Source organism: Chiloscyllium punctatum, chromosome 3, assembly GCF_047496795.1.
Source record: "Chiloscyllium punctatum isolate Juve2018m chromosome 3, sChiPun1.3, whole genome shotgun sequence".
Lineage (NCBI taxonomy): Eukaryota > Metazoa > Chordata > Chondrichthyes > Orectolobiformes > Hemiscylliidae > Chiloscyllium > Chiloscyllium punctatum.
In genome coordinates, this window is record NC_092741.1 from 29,698,381 (window position 1) to 29,710,769 (window position 12,389).

Consider the following 12,389-nt stretch of genomic DNA (forward strand, 5'->3'; position numbering starts at 1 on the left):
CTTGCTGAGATAGTTGTATCATTGATAGTCACAGGTGAGGTGCCGGAAGACTGGAGGTTGGCTAACATGGTGCGACTGTTTAAGAAGAGTGGTAAGGACACGCCAGGGAACCATAGACCAGTGAGCCTGAACTCGGTGGTGGGCAAGCTGTTGGAGGGAATTCTGAAACACAGGATGTACATGTATTTGGAAAGGCAAGGACTGATTAGGGATAATCAATATGGCTTTGTGCATGGGAAATCATGTCTCAAAACTTGATTGAGTTTTCTGAGGAAGTAACAAAGAAGATTGATGAGGGCAGAGCGGTAGATGTGATTTATATGGACTTCAGTAAGGCGTTCAACAAGGTTCCCCATGGGACACTGATTAGTAAGGTTAGATCTCACAGAATACAGGGAGAACTAGCCATTTGGATACAGAACTGGCTCAAAGAGCCAGTGGTGGTGGAAGGTTGTTTTTCAGACTGGAGGCCTGTGACCAGTGGAGTGCCACAATGATCGATGCTGGGTTCTCTACTTTTTGTCATTTACATAAATAATTTGGATGCAAGCATAAGAGGTACAGTTAGTAAGTTTGCAGATGACACCAAAATCGGAGGTGTAGTGGACAGCGAAGAGGGTTACCTCAGATTACAACAGGATCTGGACCAGATGGACCAATGGGCTGAGAAGTGGCAGATGGAGTTTAATTCAGATAAATGCGAGGTGCAGCATTTGGGAAAGCAAATCTTAGCAGGACTTATACACTTAATGGTAAGGTCCTAGGGAGTGTTACTCAACAAAGAGACCTTGGAGTGCAGGTTCATAGCTCCTTGAAAGTGGAGTCGCAGGTAGATAGGATAGTGAAGAAGGCGTTTGGTATGCTTTCTTTTATTGGTCAGAGTATTGAGTACAGGAGTTGGGAGGTCATGTTGCGGCTTACAGGACATTGGTTAGGCCACTGTTGGAATATTGCGTGCAATTCTGGTCTCCTTCCTATCGAAAAGATGTTGTGAAACTTGAAAGGGTTCAGAAAAGATTTACAAGGATGTTGCCAGGGTTGGAGGATTTGAGCTATAGGGAGAGGATGAACAGGCTGGGGCTGTTTTCCCTGGAGAGTCAGAGGCTGAGGGGTGACCTTATAGAGGTTTACAAAATTATGAGGGGCATGGGTAGGGTAAATAGGCAAAGTCCTTTCCCTGGGATCGGGGAGTCCAGAACTAGAGGGCACAGGTTTAGGATGAGAGGGAAAAGATATAAAAGACCTATGGGGCAACCTTTTCACACAGAATGGAACGTGAATAGAATGAGCTGCCAGAGAAAATGGTGGAGGCTGGTGCAATTGCAACATTTAAGAGGCAGTTGGATGGGTATATAAATAGGAAGGGTTTGGAGGGATATGGGCCGGGTGCTGGCAGGTGGGACTAGATTGGGTTGGGATATCTGGTCGGCATGGATGGGTTGGACCGAAGGGTCTGTTTCCATGCTGTACACCTCTATTACTCTCAGCTGGGATTGTTTTCCCAGGAGCTTCAGAGGCTGACGGGTGATCTTATACAGGTTTATAAAATCATGATGGCCATGAAGAAGGTAAATAAATGGGGGGATCCAAGATGGCGGCCTCCTGGTAGAATCACGTTTGCTGGGCTCCATGCTCCAACACCAGCCCAACAGAGGCAGAGCTCATCCAAATCTCTACTGTGCGTACAGACACAGTAAAGGAGCTGGAACCCTGAAAAGTCTTACTTACCTTTGTCTTTGTAGCTGAAGAATGTCAGAGAAAGGAGGAAGCTTGCCTGGGGCCGACGCCACAGCCCAACCCACTGAAGCAGCGGGCTTGCTTACTCACCAGACCCTGATTGAGGAGCTGCCAAATCTCGCGAGGTCCTGGGAAGGAAGATCCAGGAAAAAAAAATTGAAGAGAAGGTGGCTCCTGTATCTGCTATGCTGCAAGACCTGGGAAAAAGGACCAATGAGCTTGAGCGCTGGGCTGCAGGGGTAGAGACAGAGACTGAATCCTCCAAGAGCTGGATCAAAGCCCTGGAAATACAGGTCTGGGGTCTATTGGATCTGGGAAACTATCTTAAAAACAGAGGTAGAAGAACGACCTTGTACATTGTTGGCATACCAGAGGGGACAGAAGGTGAACAGCCAGTGGCAGAGGCAATACACAGGGATCCCAATATAACCGCTCCAGAAGTGGGGATGAAGTCAAATAAGATTGCACTTTGTACGGATGAGGTTCTTGTCTTCTTATCAAACCCAAACAGTTTCAGTGCCACATCTGATACAATGCATCAACTTATTAGTGGCTTCTCGGGTTAGAAGATCAATTGTGTGGAGTCAGAGGCCATGCCCAAGGGTGGTCTCCCGAGAGCGGATCTCAGTTCCCGTTTAGATAGTCGCAGGAGGGCTTTCTCTATTTAGGCATATTTATTACTCACGTTTTTGATCTGCTATTTAAAGCCAATTTTGCCCATTTATTTGACTGAATCAAGCAGGACCTTCATAGATGGGAGGCACTTCCGATCTCTTGGTTAAGTCGGATAGCCCTTGTTAAAATGAACATGCTGCCCTGTTGTTGTATCCTGTGTGAATGCTTCCTTTGATTTTTACTAAACAAAGATTTAGAAGTCTGAGCAGCTGGTTTAGTTCTTTTGTCTGGTATCACAAGCAGCCCTTAACTAAATTGACTAAATTGCAGTTCCCTTACAGACTGGGAGGAGTGGACCTCCCAGATATCAAAAACTATCAATTAAGCTCATTGCTATCTTACGTGAATGATTGGGCCCAGAGGGACCCTCACTCACGTTGGTTGGACATCAAGCATCTCAGGTGAGATACCCCCTCGTTAGCCTGCTGTGTTTAGAAAAAAATGAGAACAGTTAAGGAATATTAGCATAGCCCAATGGTCATCAATACTGTCAAGGTATGGAGGGCAATGCGTCAGGGTGAGGGCAATATTGCCAAAACATCGTTTTTGACACCCACAGTTGCTATGCTGGGCTTTCAGCCAGGGATGATGGACTCTGGGTTCAAACTATGGGCAGCTAGGGAGTGTCTTGTCTGGGTGATTTATTCGAAGGGGTCATACTGATGTCTTTTGACCAGTTGGCTTGGAAATATGAATTGCCCAGTAGGGACCTCTTTCACATTAGGAACTTCACACAAAAGAGACCACACTTCTATGATCCTTATGTGTCCGACATGGAGAAGAGGGTGTTGAGTGCTGTGAGTACATTATCTGTTAGCAACTCTTATCATCTATTGGGAGACGGTCCCTCGGATGAAACCAAATGGCTTTGTAGGAGATGGGAGGGGGTGTTGGATGTTGAGATCTCTTCTGAAATATGGGAGGGTATCTGGGAAAAGGCAAGAAGGATCTCGATTTGCAACAGGACCCACACCTTGCAATTGAAGATTCTCCACAGGGTCCATCTGGCCACAGACCACCTCGCTAAATTTAAAGAGGAGAGGGACTTGGTATCTCTTCTGCTCGGCTTTGTTAATTCTCTTTCATTAGATGCACACAAAAAAAAAACGGCTTTTCAGCATCCTCACTTTTTGTGCCAGAAAGAACATTCTATAGGGGTAGGTGTCGGACAATCCCCGGGGGCTGGTGGGTTGGCATAAGCTAATCATGAAGCACATCCCCTTGGACTTTCTGACAAATATGGTGCACCATAAAACTGAGAATTTCTATAAGACATGGCAGCCCTTTTTGGACTATATGGGTACAGATTTGTCCGCCATACTAATAAGAGCCTTTATATAGCTGTGGCAATTCGAAGTAAGAGGGGACAAACTACGAACATATGAATATGCATAAACTTAGGCGCTCGATGATTGAGGGCTATTGATTTGTTTTGCTGAGCTCTGTTATGGTTGTTATCATTAGTATTATTGATAATATTTCCTTTTGTAGCTTAGTTATTATTAGTTAGTATTTATTTATGTAATCAGCGGTTTTGTTTTTTAATATTGGTTTGAATTGTTTGGTTTTGGATTTGTTGTAATATTCAAAGAGTTTTCTTCTTTTTAATACAAATATATTTTTAAAAAGTAAATAGATAAGAATTCTTCCCTGGGATGGGGGGATCCAGAACCAGAAGGCATCAGCTTCAGGTGAGAGGGGAAAAAATTAAGGGTTTAAGGGGCAGCATTTCCACACAGAAAACGGAAGTGGTGGAGGTTGGTCCAATGAAAACATTTAAAAGGCATTTGGACGGGTATATGAATAGGAAGGATTTAGAGGGATATGGGCTAAGTGCTGGAAAATGGGACTAGATGAAGTTAGGATATCAGATTGGCATGGATGAGTTGGACCGAAAGGACTATTTCTGTGCTGTACATCTTTATGATTCTAGGATTCTGTGACCTCCTGTCTTCCAAGGCCTGTCACCTGACAAGGCCTAAGTTAGGAGTGTGTTCGTATACTCTCCACTTGCTTGCATGAGTGCAACTTCAATAACAAGGTTTGATACCATCCAGGACAAAGCAGCCACTTGACTGGCATCAAATCCACCACCTTCCAACATTCACTTACTCTCTGCCACCACGCAGTGACAGTAGTATGTACTTTCTCAAATCTGCACTGCAGCAACTCACTAATGTTCTTTCAACAGTATCTTCCAAACCCACTCATTAGAATAATAAGAGGAGGCGTTATTGAAAGATGCAAGATTCTTGGGAGGCTTGACACAGTAAATATGGAAAAGGTCATCTCCCCTCCTGGAAGAGTCCAGAACCAGGGAACATAACTTCAGAAAGTGTTGCCCATTTAAGAACCTTAAACCTGGACTCTACCCATCAGATGTCAACACTGTAGTAAAGATCACACAAGAACGTGCAATAATGGTGAGGTAAGCACACAGCCAGACATTGTTGCAGCACGTCAAAACTTTCAACCTTCAAATATATACTTTTGTTGGTATGATCACTAAGGGACAAAAGAGCTGTCACATTCCCAAGAAGTTATCAGCAATCTCTTGCTAACAGGTATAACGGTTTACCCTGGAAATTCCGTGTTACTGGTGATGAGTTCTGTGTGTCCATGTGTGGTTGATCAGCCCGATCCTAGAACCATATCTCCAATTTACACACAATTGGCAGGTATTTCCCAAAGATGAAATTGGTCCTGGGACTTGGATCACCCACTTCCTTACTCAAGGCTCCTTTTGCATATCTGCTCTTGCCAACTGGTGTTCTCGAAGACTCTCCACTCAGAAGTTGCTCCAAGTTGGCTTCTTCTGAGATTGAGTCACCCAGCTATTGACATCCATGCTGTATTTCTTGAATTTGGAGATGCCGGTGTTGGACTGGGGTGTACAAAGTTAAAAATCACACAACACCAGGTTTAATTGGAAGCACACTAGCTTTCGGAGTGATGCTCCTTCATCAGGTGATAGCGGAGGGCTCATTTCTTGAAGGTGGTCTTCAGGGAGTAACTGAAGTGCTGCCTTTGTCCTCCTCATGCTTCCCTTGAGCTGGGCAAAGATGATTTGCATTGACACTCAGAACTCAGGCATCCTAAGCAGATTGCCAGCCCAGCAAGACTGGTTTCAAGTGATCATGGCCTCAATGCTGGTGTTATTAGCTGACTCAAGGATGTTGATGTTAGTATGCCTGTCCTCTCAGCTAATGAGAGAATCCGCTCATCAGCATTAATGGTACTTCTTCAGGGCATTGCGATAGCACCTAACAGTAGTCCAAGTTTCTGACCAATAAAGGAGAGATGAAAGTAAAGATAACTGCCTTATACACAAGGATCTTATTATCAGCACAGGTGTTGCGTTAATCAAAAGATTCATGTCATGAGGCATCCAGAAGTGACAGTCAAAGATTGGATCTAGTGTTGGATCTTCGCATCAATGCAAGCCTTAGATAAGAGGTAGCTCCTCAGGCAGTGAAGTGCTCCACATCTGGATGGACTGGAACTTGCCATGGGGCAGGTTTGCAAAGGACTGGAGTATTCTTGAGGTTGAGGCTGAGACTGATTCTTTGGTATGAATTAGCATTTTTTAAAAAGAATTAGCATCCCTACAGTGAGGACACAGGCCCTTCAGCCCAACAAGTCCACACCGACCTTCCAAAGAGTAACCCCCTATACCTATTCCCCTAACTAATGCACCTAACCTACATATCCCTATGGGCAATTTGGCACGGCCAATTGACCTAACCTGCACATCTTTGGACTGTGGGAGGAAACCAAAGCACCTGGAGGAAATCCATGCAGACACAGGAAGAATGTACAAACTCCACACAGACAGTCCTCCGAGGCTGGAATCAAACCTGGTCCCTGGCACCGAGAGGCAGCAGTGCTAACCATTGAGCCACCATGTCGCCCCATGGCAGTAAGCAGTCTGGAAATGTAGTAAGCAAGGTTATAAGACTCTCCAAGTAAGCTGAGGTGGTGTTACCATCATCATACTGAAGTTCCACGAGCAATATCAATACTGTTTTCTTCTTGGATTTCAACATCTACACCACTGAGGTTTGTTCTTAACAAGATGAAGGATGGTGGCAAGGAAAATGGAGATGAAAAGGTAGAGGCAATGATACATCCCTGCTTAACCCCAGTCTTGACCTTAAAGGTTTCACTGGGGAGGACCATTTTCAACATCTTGAGTGGAGCAGAGAGCGTTGATAAATTTCTCTAAACAGCCAGCCCTTGACAGGTCTTCAAAAGCACTTCCCAACTGACTGAGATAAAAGCCTTGGTTCAGATCGATGAAGGCTATGTAGTATTTGGTATTGTTTCTGGGGTCGTTGAGCAGTGAAAATTGTGTCCATAGTTCCACGATTTTATCAAAGCCACCCAGCTTTCTGGAAGGATTTCTTCAGAGACTGAGAGAAGGTGGTTGATGAGGATTTAGGTGATAATCTTCCTGGCAATGCAGTAGGGAGACTCGTCAGCAGCTCCCACAGTCCTTGCTTGAAGGTGGTGGTGATGGCAACATCCCTGAAGTTGGCTACAAGATCAAGAAATACTAAGACTCGTTCAATAAGAACCACCATATCATCCAAGCCATTATCAACAAAACAAAGAAAGTTTGCCACACCTGGCAAAGCTACTTCACCAGCAAGGCAAAGAACAAAGATAGAATTACAAAGAAAAATTTGGGGAATCAATGTTGGACTGAGAAAGCCAAAGAGCAGCAACTCCTAGCCAACAAGCATAAGAGCCAGGACTTCTTTGGTGCCAGCAAGGCAATATGCAGACCTGACACTTTACCTCAAACTACTGTGGAATTAGGACAGAATCCTTTTGTGAGGCAAAGAAAACATCAGCCTTCAATGAAGAGAATGCTTCAAAGAGCTGCTTAGCCACCATACAAAAGGTAGATAAGAACATGTTGAGGAAATCCCTAGAATCCCGAAAGGTTATCCTGAACTCCCACCAAGTGTGGTCCAAGTCAAAGCTGTCATTAAACACAAAGAATGGAAAAACTGCAGGAGTGCACAGACTTCCAGCAGAGATTTTTAATCGCAGAGGAACAAAACTCGTCTGTCATCCACATTAATTCTTCCTGAAAATCTGGGACAAAGAAGAAATCCCTGCCACTACCAAGAAGTAGATTATAAAGGGGATACTTATACGTATCGAAAAAGAGTTACTCACACAGCAGTTAGTACCAGTTCAAGATTAATACAGACAATAAAATTAGACAGTTAATCTTGCAAAATCCGCAAAAACACAATCCCTATAGTTAATTCAATTACTCTGTATAAATATAAAGCTAGAAGTCTAAAGCTTTTTCCTCAAACCTCAAATAGTTCTATAAAAGCCTTGATTTCCAGTTTGTTTAGATGATTGCCACTTAGTGACATGATGCAAGAAGGCTAAGTAATGCTGATACTTACTTAAATTTAAAGCTTTCACGTTTGTTATTTATAAATCCATCAGCTGCATCATGTGGAATGACAAACTCCAACACTGGATTTTCACTATCTTCAGCTAAAGAATAAAGCTGTGAAAGAAAAATTACATTTTAGATAACCCCAGATCTAACATATTTTAATTACATGAAAAGAAAATGTATTTTCTTTATGCTTTCCATACTCTTCACAGCCAAAAACAAAATTTGCTAAATTGCATGCAGCACTATTCCAACAAAAGGCAAAGCAGTGAATGTATCTGAATTTGGTGGTTTTCACTGAACAATAAATGTTATCAACTCTGCAAGAACCCTTTCTTCAAACATTGTCGCCTTAGTTTACCATTTACTCCAAAAGGGACAGCTCCAACAATGCAGCACTCCTTCAATTAAGCCTTGATTATAATCAGCTCAGTGCCTTTCAAGCTAGTGTTTAGGCATATTGAAGTCCAAGCAATAAGCAATCAACTTCTTTTTGTCCACTGATTTCCTCCCTGCCCCCACAAAACATTAGGTTTGGCAAACACACCAAATAAGATTCCAGTTCAAAACATAAACCAATGAATCATTATAGTGTGAAAAGAGGCCATTCAGCCTATTGAGTCTGCACTGACCTTCTGAAAAACATCCCACCCAGATCAGGACTCTCACCCTATCCCTGTAACCCCACATTTACCATGGTTAATCCATTCAGCTTGCAATCTCTAGACACCATGGGCAATTTAGCATGGCCAATCCACCTAATCTGCACATTTCTGGACCTGTGGGAAGAGACTGCAGCATCTGGTGGAAACTCACACAGACATGGGGAGAACATGCAAACTCCACACAGCGTAACCTAAGGCTGGAATTGAACCCATGTCGCTGCTGTTGTTACGCAGCAGCGCTAACCACTAAGCCATCCACAAGCCACTACTCCAATTCGGTAAAAACAATGACTGCGGATGCTGGAAACCAGATTCTGGATTAGTGGTGCTAGAAAAGCACAGCAGTTCAGGCAGCATCGGAGGAGCAGGAAAATCGACGTTTCGGGCAGAAGCCCTTCATCAGGAATACAGGCAGAGTGCCTGAAGGGTGGAGAGATAAATGAGAGGATGGTGGGGGTGGGGAGAAAGTAGCTTAGAGTACAATAGGTGAGTGGGGGGGAAATGAAGGTGATAGGTCAGGGAGGAGGGTGGAGTGGATAGGTGGAAAAGAAGATAGGCAGGTAGGACAAGTCATGGGACAGTGCTGAGCTAGAAGTTTCGAACTGCGGTGAAGTGGGGGAAGGGGAAATGAGGAAACTGTTGAAATCTACATTGATGCCCTGGGGTTAAAGTGTTCCAAGGCGGAAGATGAGGCGTTCTTCCACCAGGCGTCTGGTGGTGAGGGAGCGGCGGTGGAGGCGGCCCAGGACCTCCATGTCCTTGGGGCTGAGTGGGAGGGGGAGTTGAAATGTTGGGCCACAGTGATTGATTGGTGCGGGTGTCCCAGAGATGTTCCCTAAAGCTCTCTGCTAGGAGGCGTCCAGTCTCCCCAATGTAGAGGAGACCACATCGGGAGCAACGGATACAATAAATGATATTGGTGGGTGTGCAGGTAAAACTTTAATGGATGTGGAAGGCTCCTTTAGGGCTTTGGATGGAGATGAGGGAGGCACTAGCCCTAATGTACAAAATGTAAAGCCACTGCTTAGCACAACATTCCACCTACTTTGTGGTTAAGTCCAAGCTGACTTAATACATTTGCTGAACGCAAATTGGCAATTTTATTGCCCAAAAACCTTAATTCATTCATAGTGAAGCATTTGAATTTTGTGGTCATACTTGAGTTCATGAGAGCTTAAGGAGATCCGGGTATATGATAGCAAGAAGAAATAAAAATTTAGGTGTTGTGACGAAATGAGATGGATCAAAAGAAGTTGAAGGAAAAGGATAGGAAAAATAAAGGGAAGAAAAAGTAAAACGTGAAGGGTTGTATGATTTGGAGGTGGGTTAGAATGTAGTCAATTGAATTGAATTGAATTTATTGTAATGTGTACCGAGGCACAGTGAAATGCTTTGTCTTGTGAGCAATACAGGCAGATCACAGAGTTAAGAAGCATAGATAAGTAAATAATAGGTAAACAGCGGCAAAAACAAAACACAGGCACAGGCGAATGTTAAGAGTTTGTGAGTCCATTCAGTAATCGAACAACAGTAGGGTAGAAACTGTTTCGAAACTGGCTGGTGCAGGTGTTCAGGCTTTTGTACCTTGTCCCCGGTGGTGGAGGTTGTAAGAAAAACATTGCCAGGGTGAGATGGATCTTTGACAATGCTGGCGGCCCTTCCTTGACTACGGGCCTGGTAGATGGATTCTATAGATGGGAGGTTGGCCTTTGTGATTGTCCAGGCAGAGCTCACCACACTCTGTAACCATCTCTGATCTTGAATGGTACAGTTGCCATACCAGGTAATGATACATCCAAACAGAATGCTCTTGATGATGCACCTATAAAAGCTGGCAAGGGTATTTTCTGTCATGCCAAATTTCCTCAGCTGTCTGAGGAAGAAGAGACATTGTTGGGCCTTTGTAACCAGTGCATCCACATGAAGAGTCCAAGAAAGCTTGGTGTAGATGACAACTCCCAGGAGTTTGACACTCTCCACTCGTTCCACCTCTGTGTAGGTGGGCATGAATAACATCCTGCCAAAAGTCAATAATGAGTTCCTTGGTTTTGTCAGTATTGAGAGCTAGGTTGTTCCTAGTGCACCATTTACCTAGGTCTTCCATCTCCCATCTGTAGTCTGTTTTGTCACTATCTGAGATTCGACCGACTATGGTAGTGCCATCAGCGAACCTGTAAATGGCATTAGTCCGGTATTTGGCGACGTAGTCACAGGTATACAATGAGTACAGCAAGGGGTTGAGTACGCACCCTCAGGGACTCCAGTGTTGAGTGTTAGTGAGGGATGAAATATTGCGCCCAATCTTCACTGATTGTGGCTTGTGGGTAAGGAAACTGAGGATCCAGTTGCAGCGAGTGGGGCGTAGTCCAATCTCACTAACTTTAGTAATCAGATTTCACGGACCAATAGTGTCGAAGGCTGAACTGTAGTCAGGATTCTTACTTCGATGTTCTTGGTGTCAAGATGTTCTGGGGGAGTGAAGGGCAAGTGAAATGGCATCCAACGTGGATGTGTTGGTCTGATAGGCAAATTGGCGTGAGTCAAGAGTAGTGAGGAGGCTGGAGATGATTAATGCCATGACCAGCCTTTCAAAGCACTTCATGACCATCTAAGTTAGGGCCACTGGGCGTAGTCATTGAGACATGCTGCATGAGCCTTCTTCACAGGGATGATGTTGGCCCTCTTGAAACAGGCAGGGACAGTGGCCTGCTGTAGGGAGAGGTTGAAGATGTCCGAGAAAACCTCTGTCCATTGATCTGTGCATGGTCTGAGTGCATGGTCTGGTACTCCATCTGGTCCCATCGCTTTCCTTGGATTCACACAAAGGAAAACGGATCTGATCTCTGAGGCAGGGACTGTTGGAACAGGTTCATCAGGTCTTGTCAGAATAGGTGTTACCTCTCTGCCGAAATTCTGCTCAAAGCGAGCATAGAAGGGATTGAGACGATCTGGAGGGATATGTCATCATCTGCTATCTTGCACTGTCTCTTTTTAGAACCTGTGATGTCATTCAGTCCTTGCCATAGTCGCCGGATGTCTGTCTAGGTCTCTAGTTTGGATCAGTATTGGTCCTTGGCTGTCTTAATGGCTCTACCAAAGTCATACTTGGATTCCTTATATTTGAGTGGGTCTTCTGATCTGAAGGCCTCATGCCTGGTTTTTAGCAGATTCTGTATGTCTTGACTCATCCAGGAGTTTCCTACTGGGAATACCCGGACTGACTTCCTTGGCATGCAGTCCTCCACGCACTTGCTGATAAAGTCTGTGACGGTGGTGGCGTACTCGTCCAAGGTATCTGCAAACTGTTTGAACATGGTCCAATCAGCCGATTCCAGACAGCGCCGGAGTTGATCCTCTGCCTCCTCCGACCAGCACTGGACCTGTATCCACGAGGGGGTCTCCTGCTTGAGCTTTTGCCTGTAAGCCGGGAGAAGAAACACGACATTGTGGTCGGAGTTCCCGGAACGAGGGTGGGGAATGGAGCAGTAGGCATCTTTCACAGTGGTCTAAAATGTTTGGGCCCCTGGTGGCACAGGTAATGTTCTGGTGGTACTTAAAATGTAGAATATTGAGGATAAAATAGTCTGCACAGAAATGTAACATGATAAAACAAAAACCCATACAAAGCAGATTGGGTGTGTGATCCCCTGCACAGTTGTGTCCCCATGGCATATGCTGGGAATTGTCTGCAATTTTCAATTAAACAGTGAGATATAGACCACATTCCCATTTAAACATCATCAGGCTAACTGTTCAAACTTTTATACTAGAGCTAGACTATAAGAGGACTAGTGTTATGAAGGAAACTAACCAACCCCCATTAATTAGGCAACTTTACAATATGGAAAACATTTGCAACAACGTCCTCTGAATAGAAAAAAAGCTCT

General features: G+C 44.5%; 1 protein-coding gene across 2 annotated transcripts in view; it reads right to left on the bottom strand.

The window, feature by feature from the left end:
- kif6 (kinesin family member 6) overlaps positions 1–12,389 on the bottom strand; it is a 567,232-nt gene that overhangs the window by 536,669 nt on the left and 18,174 nt on the right. Inside the window, exons 2-3 of one of the 2 annotated variants that reach the window (XM_072551033.1) lie at positions 10,087–11,919; positions 7,842–7,948 (exon numbers count right to left, since the gene is read on the bottom strand). In XM_072551033.1, coding sequence (XP_072407134.1) covers positions 7,842–7,948; positions 10,087–10,518 — 539 coding nt within the window. In that variant the 5' untranslated portion in view covers positions 10,519–11,919. The remainder of the gene's footprint in view (positions 1–7,841; positions 7,949–10,086; positions 11,920–12,389) is intronic. The other variant, XM_072551042.1, reaches the window with a different exon arrangement.